Raw genomic sequence first — 17285 nt, 5'->3', positions numbered from 1 at the left:
AGTTGTTTGAGAGTGTATTCCACAATTGCAATACCGTTTTGTGAAGTAATAGTTGACAAAGCAATCGAAGAAAAATAAGTTTTACCCGGGCCGTAATGATTGTTTGAGAAGATCGCGTTATGTTGTCTCGGTTACTACTGTTCCCTCGCTCAAGGCCTACAGAATCCTGAACATTACACAGCTTAGCCTGTGCGCTGCTGGTCTTATACTATTAGCTGGTGATATCTGTCCCAAACCTGGTCCTACATTTCGATTAAACAATTCTGGGTTATCGTTTTGCCCCAAAAGTAGAGGGTTACCTCTAGCTCATCTTAATATTCGTAGTCTACTACACAAGATGGATCAGGTGAACCTCGTCATGGGCGGTGCAAAGTCGTTTGACATATTATCATTCTCGGAGACTTGGCTAAATGATATGGTGACTGATGACGAGATTCTTATGCCTGGCTATAACTGTGTGAAGCGGGATCTCCAAAGAAAGGCTGATGGAGGAGTGGCAATTTATTGTCGCGATTCTGTAAATTTTGCTGTTCGCGAAGATATAAATAATGCAAATGAAGCTGTTTGGATTCAAGTGAACCGAAAAAACTGTACACCTCTTGTTGTTGGTTTATCTACAGACCACCAGATCAACCTATAGACAATTTTATTGATAACTTCAGTGAGTCACTGTCTAAGATTGACTCTGGCTTAGACAAGGTCGTGCCTGGTGACTTTAACATTGATTTTTCAGTTGGAAGGAGAAATGCAAATTCGTCTCAGAAACGATTGCTCAAGGAAATTACTGAGCTTCACGATCTCAAGCAAGTGATTGAATCTCCAACATTCGCCACGGAACACTCTGAATTTCTTATCGACTTGTGCTTTACCAATGCTCAACAAAAAATTACCGAGTCCGACGTTATAGATCCTGGATTGAGCGATCATTCTTTGGTTTACTGCGTAATGAAGAGCGGTCGTTATCGAGCTCCACCAAAAACGATCCAATTTCGCTCGTATAAAAACTACAATAGAGATCCCTTTGTGTCTGAACTCCGCCAAGTACCTTAGCATGTGACTGTAAACAACCATGAAGATATCGAAGACTGCACTGACACCTGAAGTAAACTATTCTCAGAGGTTGCCGAATCCCATGCTCTAATAAGAACAAGCCGGGTCAGAGGCTTTTCTATTCCTTGGTTGAACTCTCACGTTACAGATCTTATGAATAAGCGCAATTACCACCTGAAGAAAGCAAAGGGAAATAAAAGCAGTATTCATTGGCGTCTATACCGTGATCTGAGGAACAAAGTCACCCATAGCATCAAGAAACCCAAATCCGATTATTACACTAACCTAATAATTGACAGTAGCAAATCAAGCGCTAAAGACTTCTGGAGAGCTTTCAAACAAACTCTACCATCGTCTAAAACGTCCTCCAGAATTACCAATCTGTTAGCTGACGGCGCTCTTCTCACCTCAGCTCAATCTATTGCCTCGACTTTTAATACATACTTCGTGAACGTGGGAAAATTTCTTGCGGAAAAGATCGTTCCTGAGCCGTACACAGCTAAGGCTATAGTCTGCCATTCTACCTTTACGTTACAACCGATTAGTGAAGATTTTGTTTCAAGATCCATCAGTTTATTGAAAACTAATAAGGCCGTTGGTTTCGACAAAATTAGCGCGCGTCTTCTAAAAGATGTTGTGGACGTTATTACTCCTTCTTTAACGGCCTTTTTTAATTTATCCCTTCAAACAATAACTTTTCCTTCTGTATGGAAAATAGCAAAGGTTATACCCTTGTTTAAAAAGGGTGATAAACAGAACGCTTCTAATTACAGGCCAATTTCCATTCTGCCGACTATAAGCAAGATCTTAGAGAAGACAGTTCATACTCAGTTTTATGCATATCTAACTGAGAATAATTTTATTTCACCCAACCAGTTTGGATTTAGATTGAAGTCATCTACTGTTACTTCCGCCTCTCAGCTTTCTGATCAGATCCTTCACTCGATGGACAATGGTGGCCTGACCGGTGCTGTATTCTTAGACCTCGCCAAAGCGTTTGACACTGTCAATCACACAATACTGCTTCAGAAGCTCTCAAATTATGGTGTTGATGATGCTGCCAAAGCCTGGTTTACTTCATTGTTAACGCTTTATTGTTAACGAACAGAAAACAAGTGACCAGCTGTAACGATGTATGCTCCAAAGTTGCCCCTGTTTCGATTGGCGTTGCTCAAGGCTCTATATTACGCATCTTTCGTGCTCTCCAAACTTCCCGCGTGCTTCATATCTCAATGAACGCACGCTGACGTATGAACCAATTGTTAAATAAATGATCTACCTGACGTTTTGCAGTTCTGTCAGGTCACTTTAAATGCAGATAACACTGTTCTTTATCTCGCCTCCTAATCTACTGTGGACTTACGAAGCAAGATTAATGGGCTAACCAACTTACTCTGAATGTTAAGAAATCCAAGTTTTTACTTATTGGTAGTAGTTCCCGTTTAAGCAAAGTTGGGTCCAGACTTATTTCTGCTGATGATATCCCCCTCGATAATGTAGATTCTTATACGTACTTGGGTATTGTGATTAATAACCGGCTTTCCTGGACTGACCACGTTGATTATATTCGTGGTAAGATCAGTAAAAAGTCAAGTCTCTTAAGGCGTATTAAATCTTGCCTCCCCCTCAATGCTAGAATTGTGTTTTTTAATAGTTTCATTTTACCTCTTTTTGACTATGGGGATATCATATGGGGAGATCACGGAAATGTGACAGAATAAGGCCGCTCGCCTCACTTTAGTTCTTCCTGCGCATTTTCCTGCAGCTGAGGCGATAAAGAGACTTGGCTGGAAGCCATTATTGCGACGTAGAAAGGAACATCATGCTATTTTTATGTATAAATTGATTAACAACCATTTCTGTCACTCGATCCCTGTCACATTCAATGGTGATTTTCATAGTTACTACACAAGATCGAGAAATGACATTCGCAAATCCAGTGCCACAAGAAGATGGGGTCATTGGTCGTCAGTAAATTTTAGCACTGATGTATGGAACGGGTTAGACACCTCATTAAGGAATACAGAATCACTGCCTGCTTTTAAACGTGGCCTGTCAAAAGTTATCTTTGATTCTTAACGACATTCTTTGCCATTTACCTTTTGTATATTCTTTTTATCTTTTACATTCCTGTATTTTTAACTAGTTATTTTTGATGCTTGATTATTGTATATACTCTTTTAATCTTTTACATTTTTGTATGTTAACTAGTTCTTAATCTAAACTTAATATTTTTCTGAGGACCCTTCTGTAATCACTTCGTGACGTTGGCATCTTCATTAAAGATTACTATTATTATTAAGACTAGGGTAGACTAAGGTGTTTGGCTCCGGCCATTATCAACCTCCATCCAACGTGGGACAGAAGCAACGTGACAGTAGTTCTAACAGTGTTATGCGTAGTTTGACTGCTTGAAATAAACATATTCATAACAAATACAATGGGGAAAGACAGGTCTTTATTATACATTTACTTGAAAATATGCACGATTATTATTCAATTCTGGCGCGCTTTCTTGCTATAGCGTCTTCGACAGCTTTAAGCTCACGAAGAAGTTCTTCTCTCCTTGAGGTTGTGTTCGCCGCGTTTCCTCTCCCGGAAGACGCTGATTCCACATGAGGATCCGCTGACTGTTTGTCAGGTTTGATAGCAGATGGCATGGATGATGACACGGCTTCCTTCCTAGCCGCTGGAACGTCAGGGACTGAAGGTGAGTCACGTGGCCGTTTTTTGAACGCAGAGGGTTTATCACTGCTGCTACTGGCTTCAGATCTTGCTGGTGGTGAATGAGGAGCGGGTTGTTTGGATGGCTCCGAGTTGTCTTTTCGCGTCACGGACTGAAATGAAATAAGTGAGAATAAAATCAGACAACATAAAAACTTCATCATCACCACCATGATCATCATCATCATGATCATGACATTTCGTCACCCTGACGGTGAAAACACCATCAACAATGCACGATGTTGGACATCTTCAGTGCACACATACAATCATAGCCATGATTATCACTTTCTTCTCTTTAAAACTTGATCTTCAGTTGCGCTTTAGTCGCTGCATTGTTTGTTAGAAGGAGATACGTAATAAAAACAAAACATCATGTAACTGCATGTATCTCACTACGAAGAACTTTGGGCAGAATTGCTGACATCAGCACCTTGTAGAACAAAGAGCGACCATTTTTTTCAATCGTACCTTATTCAAAGTGAGTTTAATATCTTTATGTCCAGTATATCTAATATTTCCACTTGTCAGCGGCACATTCCGAGCTTGTTTGATCTGTTCAGGGGCTGTCCGGCGTGTTTTAGGCGGGTTTTGTTCGTCTTCAGATTGACTACCACTGTCAGTACTCTCACTGTCACTTGATGATGCACTGGACACACCCCGCATTCCGCCTCGTTCCCGTGTCCCGCGAGGAGAACTGGGCCGAGCCAGCGCATGCTCCATGCTATCTGCACTCGAGGAACGCTCTCGGCTTAAAGATAGAAGTAAGTAATAGCACTCAACAGCTGAATAGAGATTTTTATGTATTTCATTTCCAAACATCTATGATAAATAATTTCATACTCAACTGCACTGGTACTCAACTGGAAACTGAAGTCACAAAGATGGAAGATTCTTGTATGCTGAATTGCGCAAGCGCGTGCTACTTGCATACATTATCATACTCTATGACAAGCCCTGGTGACCCGCAGCTGGGAAATGACACTCCACCATGGTATACTACAATTAAAACTGTTACAGAAACCCTGAAGAAAGGAATTCAGGCTTCCAAGAATTCTTTAATCACGGCTCAGCACTCTAGCAATCTATTGGATTTCAGTTTACTTGTGAGAATCAGTTTATCACTTTTAACCCATGGCTCAAGCATGGTTCATTTCATAAATCACTAAGTAGAAAACTAAAAATCCTTTACAGTCGTTCAGCTCAAAATCAGTTTCCAAATCATGTACCCAATTAAGTCTTGATATAAAACTAAGAAAACTCACGTCTTCAATTCGTCAGGTCGCCTTCGGTCCTCATTCTGTCAAAAGAAAAACGTCAACAATCACAAAGACCATTTTTCTACCCAGACTTATCGCTACGAAGGTACCGTTAAAGACTTCACGTAATAAGCTCTAATGAAACGACAGAAAAGTTGTCTGATTCTTTTCTTATTCTATGGTGGATATATGTTAGATAATCAATTGGTGATGACCACCTTAACTCTAACCTCAGTTTTCACTCTTTTAAGGACTCATCTATGCAATGAGAAAGGTACCTACCCTTCTCCGGGGCGATCGAGATCTTCTTCTCCTCGTGGGACTCCTTCCCCTTCGAGAGTGATATCCACGCTCTCGCTCCCTACATCAGAAAAACAGATTACTTCCCGACGTCCACCAATAGCCAATTTTAGATGGAAAACCGGAAAACAGCTTTCTCACCCCCCCCCCCCCCCCACCACCACCTCTACGACATAAGATACTCACCTATATGGATCTTCAGTTGGCCTTGTACCACCCATCCTTCGGGGGTCCCAAGGGTTGTTATATCGTAACTGCGTCTCTCGCCACTTTTCTATTCTGTCTGCTCGGCCATACTCATAGCGATTCCTTTTTTCTTTGAAGTAACGTCCTGTTGATGACTCGATTGGTGGCGTCCGAGGTCCTTTGTCTGGAGAAGCTTTTGGCTTTATGGGGCTTTTCGAAACCGGTGTGGGTGATCGAGACTTGGATTTGGTTGATTCGGATTCCGAGTCTGATGATTCGTTTGAGGCTTGTTTGGCACCTCTGTCGTCGTCTGCATTCGGTGCAGTCTTCGCCTCTTTCATAGGACTGTGGCTGCTTGACGAACTCGAACGATCGCTACCCGAGGATCGAGATCCAGATCGGGAGCGTGATTTAGATCGGGATCCGGAGTGGGACCGCGAGCGTGATCTAGAAGACGCTGCAGAGACTGAACGAGACCGTGAGCGTGACGCAGAGCGTGAAGTGGAATGTGACTCTGATCCTGAGTGTGAACGTGAACGTGACGAGCGTGATGAGTCAGATGAGGAAGATGACGATCGGCTTCGTGAACTCCGTGAAGAGGCTGACTGTCGTTTAGGAGAAGTAGTTCTTTGCCAAGGATCAATCCAGTCGTCATTAGGGAGACGAGAACTAGAGATTCCTAATGCTTTGGGTTTAGCTTTGTCCTTGTCATCTAATTCCCTGGTCTCCTCTTTCTTCTCTATATCCTTAGCTGTTTTAACTTCTGTCTCCGCACTTGATTCGTGAGTCCTTTTCTTCTTTCCCTCATCCCTGTTCTTTTTCTCGTCAGTTGTCCTTTCTTGTTGCTCCTTGAGAGCTGGAGTTGTTTGTTCCTTGTCTGCACTGTCATTTTTTTCCTCTTCCGTCTCCTTCTCCTTACCTCTGTCCTTCTTCTTTTTAAATTTCTCCTCGCTTGTCTTTTCCAGCTCTTTCGTTCCTTTTCTCGTTTGTTCTGTTTCTCTCTCCTTAACATTTTCTTTGTTTTTTTCTTTCTGTTTATCCTTCTCACCTCCTCGTCGTCTATTCCGTCTGTCCCTGAAAGAGCAAGAAAAAGTGAATGCCTTTAAAACAAAAACAATACCCATTTCGGCCAACTTTTTCAGTGATAATGCTGATTTAGGAGGGTAATTCACCTGTGATTTCAGGAAAAAATAGCCTCTTGTTTCCAAGAGGATTTAATATCTAATACAACTACTCCTTTGCCTCCCCATCACAGTCGTGTGTCATAGATGGTTACGTAGGTGTTTGACTATATTACAATCTTAATTTTTCCAAAAAGGAACATGCTTTTATCTTCTCTCCAATTCACTGATGACAAGGTTGATTAATACAATTTATCATATTTACCTTTCAGGTGAAGACGAAGGAGTGCGAAAACCTCTCTTTTTCTTTCTGTCACGATCCTACAACCGAAAAGACCTTCATCAAATTTTATTTCTGTGCGCACCAATTTCCGAAATGGACGTACTTAATCCTACCCATATATCGGTCAAATGCAAATTGATCAATTCTGGCCAGCCGTTTGCCGATTTCTCCCGCACAATTTTAAATGAAAACATAAGAGACAACCACCTAGAATATCCTTTTCTAACCCGATTTGTTGCGGATGAACATACAAAACGATCAATTAACACGTTAACCCCCAATTCAGAATTTTAGCGTGGATATGTCTGGTAAAGCACTGTTCAAGTGAACAAATTAAGTCTATCAACGAACCCGATACTGAAGAGGCGAAGTTTCTCTCTTGTCTCTCCACCGAGACACAATGTCAGCACCTCTGCGATACCTGACATCGTCCTCCTCACAGTGAATAGCTTCTTTCTCCAGCCTACTCCGCATCATTTCACGCCGTCTCATGGTATTTTCTTTATCATTTTCATCTTCGTCATCCTCAGCTGTGATTCCCAGTATCATTCGCTTTTCCTTAAAATCAGCGTCTTCTTCTTTTCTCTTCTGAGCGGCCTTTTTTATCTGCATTCAATAAAAGAAGTCAAGATACGGTTTTAGTGGCATGAAATATTGTACCAATCAAAATTGTTTCCGTTGGTCTTTAGCATTCTTTTGTAATCTTCCTCCCACAACTTAGCCATTTTTATTCTTTCTTAATTAGGTTTTCCCTCTTAAGTTATTATGTTTTTTTCCAATACTAAAATTGTCTAGTCTCAGGGCAAGGATTGTTGTTGTTACCATTTTAAGCAGGAACAAAGTCAATAGTGAATACTAACAAACACCAAACAATGTTCCACAATATTAAAAGACAACTTATGTGTACTATTCCTCATTTATTTTCGTGCAGTGCAGGGTAAATTTTTTTTTTCATTTTTTCAGCATTTGTTGAAAAGTATGTTTCTACTAACATGCAGTTCCCCTTGGAGAGATGTTTCATACATACATATCCTTGTAAAAGATAATTCAGTACCTCTTTTGCTCGTTTCAGTCCCCTCTCCCATGCGGTTTCTTTTTTGGTTGGAGGTATCACCTCTAAGGCAGGTTGAACACTATTGTCATTCACTTCATCACCCTGAAAATAAAACATCACAATTACTGCAACATTAACTCAAATGTATCCTGACCTGAATGAAATATAAGAAATTGTACACATGGTGTGCAGAGAAAAGAGAAACTAATGTGCTGTGTTCTTTACTGATAAATCCAACATGTGTTTTTGGAACTTTATGCACCAATGTGTAAGGACTCTTCAAATTAACATGAAAGGGTCCACATGTTTACAAATGTCACAAGTGTTCTATTCAAGACAGATCATTCCTTTTTGAGGAAAATATTAATATGTATTCTTATTATCTTAAGAAAACACCAAGAACAAGAAACACAGTGGGTGGAATCTAAAATCAAGATGTCCAGCTTTTGAGTCAATAAACAACACTGAAAATATGATGAGTTGGTGGAGAAAACTTACCAGCTGACTAAGATCTTGGTCCGGTATCATCATAGCATCAGGATGAATGGGAGGAACAACTGCTGGTGCTTTGGGGAAGGGGCTTGGGTACTGGCCAGGCTCAGGAAGCATTTGATAGGCACCTGTCAACATTATTCAAATCAATAGTAGTTCTTGTACCACTGCTTCTTACATCAGACAATTCAAGACCACATTTAAAACTAAATCATCTTGTTCTTTTTCTAAAACTCAAATGGAATACATTAAAGCACTTCCTGTGTAATTTTTGAAAAAGGTACTTAAATTTCATAAGTTCTTCTACTATTCATGTTTCTTTTGGTGCACAATGGAATTGAACAAAGGTAACAAACCCTGACAAGTGAGCAGGCAAAACTGAGGTTCTACTTCACTTAAAATCCAGTTTTTGTCCTGCATTTCCAAAGTTACTGTAGATGTAAGAGAGATTAAAGCTGAATTCTTGACCACACCTTTGTCATTGTGACCAGGATGAAGAAATCTGCAAGAATTCCCCCATGTGCAACCACCTGCAAAGAAGAGCAATATGAGAATGTAACAAGGTTGTTGTGCAAGTAAAATCTTAACTGTAACAAAAAAAAGTTGAAAGAAGGATCTCTGCAATAGATACTTGACATGGCACTTGATGCCATGTAATTTACAGCACAGCTTTCCGAACCTTTGTTTTTGAGCATTACTGTCAGTGGACAAAACAGCTTTGGTAAGCAAACTTACCATACATAAAATATCTGCAGACTTTTGTTCTTAGGACTGGTGCACCTAAAATGGAGGAACAAGATTACACATCAGTAAAGCCATGTAGAGAAATAAATAAATACTAAATACTTCTAAACAAAAATAAAATGCATCAGTGCCACATTTACTGTTGTTCTCCTCACAGCTGTTGTTTGGTCTCATCACAAAACACCATATAATACCTGTTGGAGAGAGAGTGCACTGCCTGATGAGACCAAATAACGATTGCGAAAGAGACTATGTTTACCAACATTCCTCTAACAGAGAGAAAATAAAAATTATTCATCTACAGATAGCTGCCTCAAAAATAAAATTCCACATAATTCCACGAAAAAGCAAACTGAAACCCTGTTGTATCTCCAATAGACCTTAACAAAAGATATATTGGGATCTCAAATGAGTGAAGATACACTGACCAAGAGAAAAGGATAATATTTCAAAGAGGGCTCCTTGATTGGTTGTTGCCTATCTGGACTTTGCCCTCTGTGTGTGATATAAATGCAGGTTGTTAACAAGGAATTAACACTCAATTGGATTAAGTCTAAGGTAGCTAAAAGCCAAAATTGTTTGTAGAAAAAGTTTAAATGCAAAGTCTAATTTGGCAAAATGGAATTTGATTGGTGGAATACAATTCAAGCACACGAAAAATTGCCTGATGTTCATGCAGTGCAATGATTGGGTATGTTTTGATTAGACTTTGGATGCTGTTTTCATGGTACATGATGGAATGTAGGTTGTTTGGTGCGTGAGTTGTAAGTAAAGGAGCTGAAAAAAAAAATTTTTAACTTAAAAATGATACAAATGATGGGAACCTTTCATATCCTGATGAATCTCGACCTTAATCAAAGAGGCTCTTGTGAAGGCCACAAACCATAGCACTTATCAAAACTAGCCCAAAATTTATGGTTTATATCATTCTTTGTGCACAGCCTCCTGATTCCGTGGCATCATTTGCAAGAAAGCTGTGATATGATTGGTGCCAGACATATACCCTAAACACTGTGATTGGTGAAAGATATCCAAATGCTCTTATATGATTGGTGTGAGATCATAACCTAATGCAGCATTCTGATTGGTGCGAGACACATACCCTAAATGCTATGATTGGTGCAAGACACATACCCTAAATGCTGTGATTGGTGCAAGATATCCAAATGCTGTGACATGATTAGTGCCAGATACATAACCTAATGTGGCAATCTGATCGGTGTGACGTACATACCCAAATGCAGTGGTTTGATCATTACGAGCAACATACCACTTAACATGCCTTTTTTTTTTTTTTAATCACTCCAAAACACAATTTTCACCTAAGATAAGAAAAGATTACCAAAATAAAGCTAAACTCTACTATTCTCAGGATGGGGCTGACTAAATTTTTCAGTGCCCTGCACAAAAAAAGATAAATTACACTGGGAAACACTATTTGTAATTTCTTGTTACTACGCAAACCCATTTCTGTGAAATTCAGAGGGTTTATTATATTGTAGGAATCTTTTTTCTTGAGCTTAACTTTACCAATCAAAAACTATCCTCCAAATCCCCAAATTTTTCATGCTATACAGTATTTTAGAAATGTTAAATGCTTTTGTTGGTAATTTGTCAAAAAAAAAAAAGGAAACCAATTGAATCATAACATTCCATTTCAATTACCCATGGAATCCCCATCATCAATCACTTCTCCTTCTTCAGGACCATCAGCCTAACAAAAGAAAATTAAAGAGTAGACATTTAGGTGAGATTTTTCATTAACTCCATGACTGCCAGGAGTAATCAAAGGCCTAAATTCTCTTTACAATTTCAATACACCACTGTGAAGACAAGTAATGACAAGGTTGGACACTATCCTCTTCTATTTATATGCTTAGCCCCCTTATAAAATCAATTTCACTCAAACTGGCTACAGAAGTGTATGGTCATCGGTTACTTGAATTGACTCCAGATCTCTGGAGTGAAAATTTCAATATCAACTTTTTGGTTATTACATAATTACTGACCTCTCAATTTATTCATCAAGACCATAATTATAACCACAATCAGTATCTCTTTCTAGATATATACCTTGTCTAATGCTTGCTCATTCATTAAAAGATTTCAAAGAAACTACTGAGGTCTTCTACTCATTAACTTTGTGCGTGTTACATATCATAACAGCACAAAGGTTATACTGGTAAGAATGCACCATCACTAACTTATTGTTCCCTTTTTTACCTCATTCTTAGCCGAATCTTTTTGTTCTTGAGGCTTTTTCTCTGCATTTACCTGAAAAGCAAATAAAAAATTTTAAAACAACACACATACCTATACAAACTTAGCTGGAAATACAGTTATAGCACCAGGATACAACTGTTCTTTTCCAAACTTACCCCACTCATTTTTTGAACAAATTTATCTTCTTTTTAATACATTCATGGATGTATAGCCAAATAAATAAGTTTTTCTCAAAAGTTTGGATCAGTGGCTTGGAACTTTCTTTACCCTTTCATTCCTCATAGTTACCAGACAGTAATTTTTCCATACAATATCAATGCTTGATTAACACCAAATTATCAGAACTAATATGTTGAGAAACATACAAACAAAGCAAGGAGATTTAATATAAGGATCTTGGGGATGTAAAAGCCCTTTACCTTATCATCATCATCTGAGAGGATTTCTCCTTCTTCACCCTCATCATCTTGCTCATCATCTTCTACTTCACCTTCCTCTTTACCATCATCAACATCATTTCTTAGGCCATTCTTATCCTCTTGGCCCCCTGGTACTTCGCCTTCATCCTCCTCGTAATCAAGTTCTCCTTCTTCTTCCTCTTCAAACATTGCTCCAGTCTTATTATGCACACTTGTTGTTAAATGAATGCTCGCCCTCGAAGTTGTCCATTCTGTCTTGACACTACTACTGCTGTCTAATGCTATCTCCTGAACTTTCTCCACAAGTGCATTCTCCTTTCCTTCAGAATCAGAGACCTCAACTGCCACAGAACAAGATCCTTCCTCTATGGAGCTTGATGGCAATACACTTCTGTGGTTGTCATCATTCTGGACTGACACATGACTTCGTTCAGGGTCCATTGGACCTACCTAAAATTCATGAAAATCTTTCAGTCGTCAAAATGTACAATTGTATCACTCAAGTGTTTGAAGTACCAGAGGATTTATATTTTAAGGACAGCTGATTTTGGTGCAGCAAACAAACCAACAATTTCAGTGACATGGTTAAACAGCCTCTCTGTAAAATGTCATAGTAAGCCTCTTATGTAGTTGATGTAGTTAAAAGGATGTTTGTCTCACAAATCTTAGATACTGCTACTACAATATGAATACAACATATAGATGCAACCACAATTAAAAATAAACTTCAACAAAGTAACAAACATCCATTATTACTTTTGAATAATATATAGATTTTGCCAAGCCTAAAAGCAGAGCTCGCATTTTTTTCCCCTGCACATCTCAAGGACACAACGCCTTGCCCCGGCCAGGACTAGAACCCAGCTCGTCTGACTCAGAGCCCAGTGCACTGACCACTGGACTACTGGACAAAGCTGTGGTGTTGGCGTGCCCGCGGTACAGCTGACCATGCATGTTAAAAGTAGCACCTTGTATGGTTGTACAGTCGTACAGTTGTAAGTCCAAATTTTTTTTGGCTTGATGGGTTACTATTACTACTACCATTTTGTATAATTATGGGGCTACCCTCTGCGAGCTCCACTATAATAATAATTTTCTTTCACATGTATTTTAAATCTCTACAATGCTTCAAGAGAGTTTCTGAACATTGTGTTGTTATTGGTTGAGTTCGAAAGTAGAGATTTCAATAAAAAATTTTAATTGTGTTCAACCCAAAGAAATTCTGATATCTTTATAACACTTTGACCCCTAAGAGTGACTAGCATCAAATTCTCCTAACATGATAACTTCTGAATTGCACATTAGGGTCATGACAATAAGGGAGATGGTCATCTACTAAAGAAGCTCTTGATTGTTAAATAAATAATCCTTGTTAGTATCTTACAACAAGCATAGGGAACATTATGGAGAATATGCAAACTGATGTAAGAGTGTTCATGGTTAACCAAGTCCATGACCTTGTCAACCAGCTAGTGCTCTACAGCTCACTTGCTTGAGCATCCAACCACAAAGTTAGAACTGGCTAGGGTTAGAAGCTGTCATCATAGGGACCTCAGATATTTCTAAGCACCGTGGTTGATACAATTTTTTTTAAATTGTTATTCAAATCCATGGTTTTGAAACGAGGTTTAATTAATCTACGGTTTAACTAATCCATAATACTTGGTTTGTAAACAAAATTTCTAACAGAACCCTAATGAAAAGTTGAAATTCAATATGAAGACAGTTATCATAAATTCATTTTTCTTGGCATTTTTTCTGTGCATGATCCACGAGCAGCTGGGACACACGAAGATTTTTAGCTGTAATACAACATATAACTAAATGATTGTGATTAATTCGATCCAAAAGCTGTGGTTGAACCACTTCCAATTATAAAGGTAGTCCGCCAAACAGTAAGCAAGCCTCGCAAATCTCACGGAGCTATCAACTCCATACAAACACACAGAACCGACTACAACCAAAAATAAAAAACAATTTAAAAAAGAAACTACAAACAATGTTTTCAAACCATGTAAGGTCTTAGCTTCAAATCATCCAGATTATCAAGTTGAATGTAAGATTTATAGCGAAGACCATGAACCGAATTATAACTCACCAAGTCAACTCCAAACTGATCAATTACAAAATAGATCAATGGTTAGCATCAAAACATCCCAAGATTTCTTCACAATCCATTTACGATAAAGGAATAATATGTTTCATCGGTCTCCATTCCACTCGAGAATGGCGGACAAACTTTCTATATTCTTTATATTCATTGGTTTAGATCGGATCACGTGATAATATTAAGGCAGGTCAGCGGCTTTCCAGATGCACGTGTTTACAAGTAGAACAGACAAGTCATCGTGTGGACATGTTTTGTATTTTAGGGAGAAAGCCATTATTTCGATCATCAAACTTCAGTTCTCTACACACAATCAGATGGATAAAGCATTTTAGTGCAGTGAATGTTAACCAGGAAGTATTACCTAGGACTAAGTCTGTTCTGCGGCCGGCAAGTTGGCAGTACCGTTGTATGACTGATCAATCAAGCGACTGGAAAACTGTGTATGAAGGTCCAATCTCAAGATCAGTCAAACTTGTAAAGTTGCTTTCCCTGACTACAGCAGCGGCGACTTTAGTTTGTTCTCCATTGTTGGTGCTTTTTGGAAATCAAGCAACTTCGGCCTCAGTGAAGACGATCGCAGTGTTTTTATTATGTACGATTGGTACAGGTTCAACTGCATTACTTCATTTTGTAACCAAATCCTATGTGCTCAAGATGGACTTCAATCCAAAGGAAATGATGTTCGCTGTTGAGACGTTATCTTTACTTGCGTTGCGAAAAAGAGTGGAATTTCCTGCTGATGACACTTTTGTATACCCAGACGATAGAGCTTTTTCTACCTTTGAAGCTCATGGACGAAAGTATTTTATACACAAGGAGCTCGTAGAAGCTCAACAAGTGTTGCACTTTATTGAAAAGTGGCAGAAAGAAGAAGCCACAGAGTTTAAAAAATCCTCGTAAAATATACAGTTATTATGTTTTTGTTATATTCAATTGAAGTAGTATGTCTTCCTCGAATTTCAGTTTTGAATGATTGTCTTTATATCTGCGATTTTTCTTAGTCTTAACCAGACTACAACTATGGACAAATGCGGGCTATATTGATCTACAACATACAATACCTTCAGTTGATAAAACCAAATTATAACGTACCTTTGTCAGGGAACTAGAGTTTTTTCTCTTAGATGCGTGGATCATGTGTACTTTGAGTAGCCTTGACAAAGCTTCAGTTTACATTCATTGCTCAACAGTCAGTCGATCATGATATACGAGTCAACAGTCCCACTCAGTACCACCTGATTCAAATAATGTTAACAATGGCATAGACTCACAGGCTACCTGTAGTATACAAGTTCTGTGCTCCTGGAATCCAGTCGTTTTGATACAAAGTCGTTTTGGTACAAGTCGTTTCGATACAAGTCGAAGTCGATTTGTTACACATGTAAAGTCAATTTGATACAAACTGACGTTATTTCAAACTGACGTTACTGTTTAATACAGAATACTATACTATATATAAATGACCAAACAAACCCTCAAAGAAATACTCACCATAAGCAACTAGAGGGATTTAGCAAGAGGAAGGGAACGTCATTTCAGAACAGGAAAAAGTGTGTGTATCTATAACTATCCTCTGTTTGCACTTGTTGCATAACTCTCAAAGAAGATAATTTCCTTGTCCTTAAAGTGGTCTATAAGACCAAAAATTCAAAGGTGATGGTGATCTTAAAAGATCCAAGGTTAGGGAATTCAAGAACAAATATAATGTTAACAGTTCATTGCAACAACTGCTAAGTCACTTCTGAGACACAATGGGGTGACATTCTGGACCCAGTTTCTCGATGGCATTTCTTCTACATGCGCCGTTGTCAACTAACATTCTCATCCTCTTGCTAAACCACTCTACTAGAGTGAACACAAACCTCCGTTGTAAATAAAACAAACCCGTACCTCCAGGAAACTCTACATGTACCAAAGCCTCCTACACAATGAGAACACGCAGACGAGACCAAGTTTTGGTTAAGTTTAGTTGTCAAGAACAGAGATTTATTTATTTATTTGTTGAATAGAAAACAATAAATCACCACACATATCAAAGACAAAAACTAACACACACATACTGAACTTTTCTCAAGTTTACTTCTGTATTGAAAGGAATTCAGTCTGTGTCAAATCGACTTTACATGTGTAACAAATCAACCTCGACTTGTATCAAAATGACTTGAATCAAACAACTTTGTATCAAAACAACTGTGAACCGTGCTCCTTACATGTCGTTTCTCCTTGTCAGTGTATTTTCCATCACTAGACTATTGACCATCTATCAGCTTAAAAATCAACCAATCTTTCAACTGAGTTTTCTCATCAACACATCGTCTCTTTGCTTAACTCTTTTCTTCTCATCATACAACAGATGTCGAGCATATCTGCTGTAAAGTTAGCACACTATATACACTATAATCCTTTTTCAATATTCATTTACTCTCCTACTAGTGCCCCCCTTTAGATCTATATTTTTTAAGGAAGCAGTTTACATCCAAGTCTTGAAAGTAACCTGGAATCATATCGCTTTTCCTTCCTTAGACTCTGTATTTAATCAAGAAAAATCACATGCACCACCAACCTATTTAGGGAAGAAGATGCATGCCTGAAAAAAATCATTATGATCACTACATTATCCAATGCATGGCTTTTCACAGTAGAGTTATAGTGTAAAGGTTTCAATTCTTACAAATAGAAATTACAAACCTCTTGCAATTTGAGATACCAAGAGTAACTTAGACAAGTGAGGTTCTTCTTCAGATGTGCTGCAATTTGATTATGAATTTTTTCCAATTGGATTTTAATAACAATTCAGTCACCTGCCTGCACCTAAAACTACAGTAGGAGGTTCACAAACAGCTCTTGCTCTAGTTTATTGCAAAAAAATAATCCTTTGTGCCATGAACACCTTAAAGGTGGCTCATAATTATCCAACAGTAACATCAATGTCGTCAGTTCAGTTATTTTTCTCAATGAGCATGGTAGTAACTCACATAATCTGCTTGGGTTTTGTTTTGGATTTTCCAATCTTTTCCCACAATCACTGAAACACCTTCAAAAGTTAATTTAATTTTTCATCCAAAGGAAAAACAAAAGTTGGTAATTGACCTGAATGGTAAAAACCTGTAACCTTGAACTTTTAGTTTCTTGAGTATGACTTCTATTTCTTGTCCCATGTCTCTTTTTATGATTGAGTCAGGATCATTATCTTTTTAGCATAATGACACTCAAGATGTAGAGAGCTCTAACTGGTCTTTTGACTCAAGTCCTCACTGAAACAATAAGTGACCTAACTTCTATGTGCACTCCTGTGAATATCTCCATTTCCCAGCCATCAT

General features: G+C 38.5%; 2 protein-coding genes across 2 annotated transcripts; one reads left to right on the top strand and one right to left on the bottom strand.

Annotated features, from left to right (window-relative positions):
* Nucleotides 1-3486: 3486 nt before the first annotated feature.
* On the bottom strand, nt 3487-14114 carry LOC113679031 (uncharacterized). Its single transcript, XM_027195959.2, has 15 exons — nt 13954-14114; nt 11856-12305; nt 11437-11487; nt 10879-10927; nt 9205-9249; nt 8943-8999; nt 8476-8597; nt 7978-8079; nt 7275-7529; nt 6906-6961; nt 5520-6593; nt 5316-5394; nt 5040-5074; nt 4246-4525; nt 3487-3887 (listed from the first exon to the last, which is right to left on the bottom strand). The coding sequence occupies exons 2-15, from the start codon at nt 12294-12296 to the stop codon at nt 3543-3545; spliced, it is 2991 nt and encodes a 996-aa protein (XP_027051760.2). The 5' UTR covers nt 12297-12305; nt 13954-14114; the 3' UTR covers nt 3487-3542.
* Nucleotides 14115-14186: 72 nt separating this feature from the next.
* Nucleotides 14187-15067, top strand: LOC113679032 (transmembrane protein 70 homolog, mitochondrial). The gene has a single exon (XM_027195960.2). It carries the CDS (start codon nt 14212-14214, stop codon nt 14863-14865), a length of 654 nt encoding a protein of 217 aa, XP_027051761.2. The 5' UTR covers nt 14187-14211; the 3' UTR covers nt 14866-15067.
* Nucleotides 15068-17285: the final 2218 nt, after the last annotated feature.

This window comes from Pocillopora damicornis, chromosome 3 (genome assembly GCF_964200805.1).
Source record: "Pocillopora damicornis chromosome 3, jaPocDami1.2, whole genome shotgun sequence".
Classification (NCBI taxonomy): domain Eukaryota; kingdom Metazoa; phylum Cnidaria; class Anthozoa; order Scleractinia; family Pocilloporidae; genus Pocillopora; species Pocillopora damicornis.
Note: the sequence above shows the minus strand (reverse complement) of the source record. Positions and strands in the feature narration are given on the sequence as shown.

Excerpts from the sequence above, each read along its gene's own strand:
- LOC113679032 (XM_027195960.2), top strand. The coding sequence starts at position 14,212 with ATGTTTTGTATTTTAGGGAGAAAGCCATTATTTCGATCATCAAACTTC.
- LOC113679031 (XM_027195959.2), bottom strand. The coding sequence starts at position 12,296 with ATGGACCCTGAACGAAGTCATGTGTCAGTCCAGAATGATGACAACCAC. Across the intron at positions 8,080-8,475 it reads ACCAAGATCTTAGTCAGCTG|GGTGATGAAGTGAATGACAA; the intron begins GTAAGTTTTCTC and ends TTTTATTTTCAG. Across the intron at positions 3,888-4,245 it reads TTAAACTCACTTTGAATAAG|TCCGTGACGCGAAAAGACAA; the intron begins GTACGATTGAAA and ends ATTTCATTTCAG.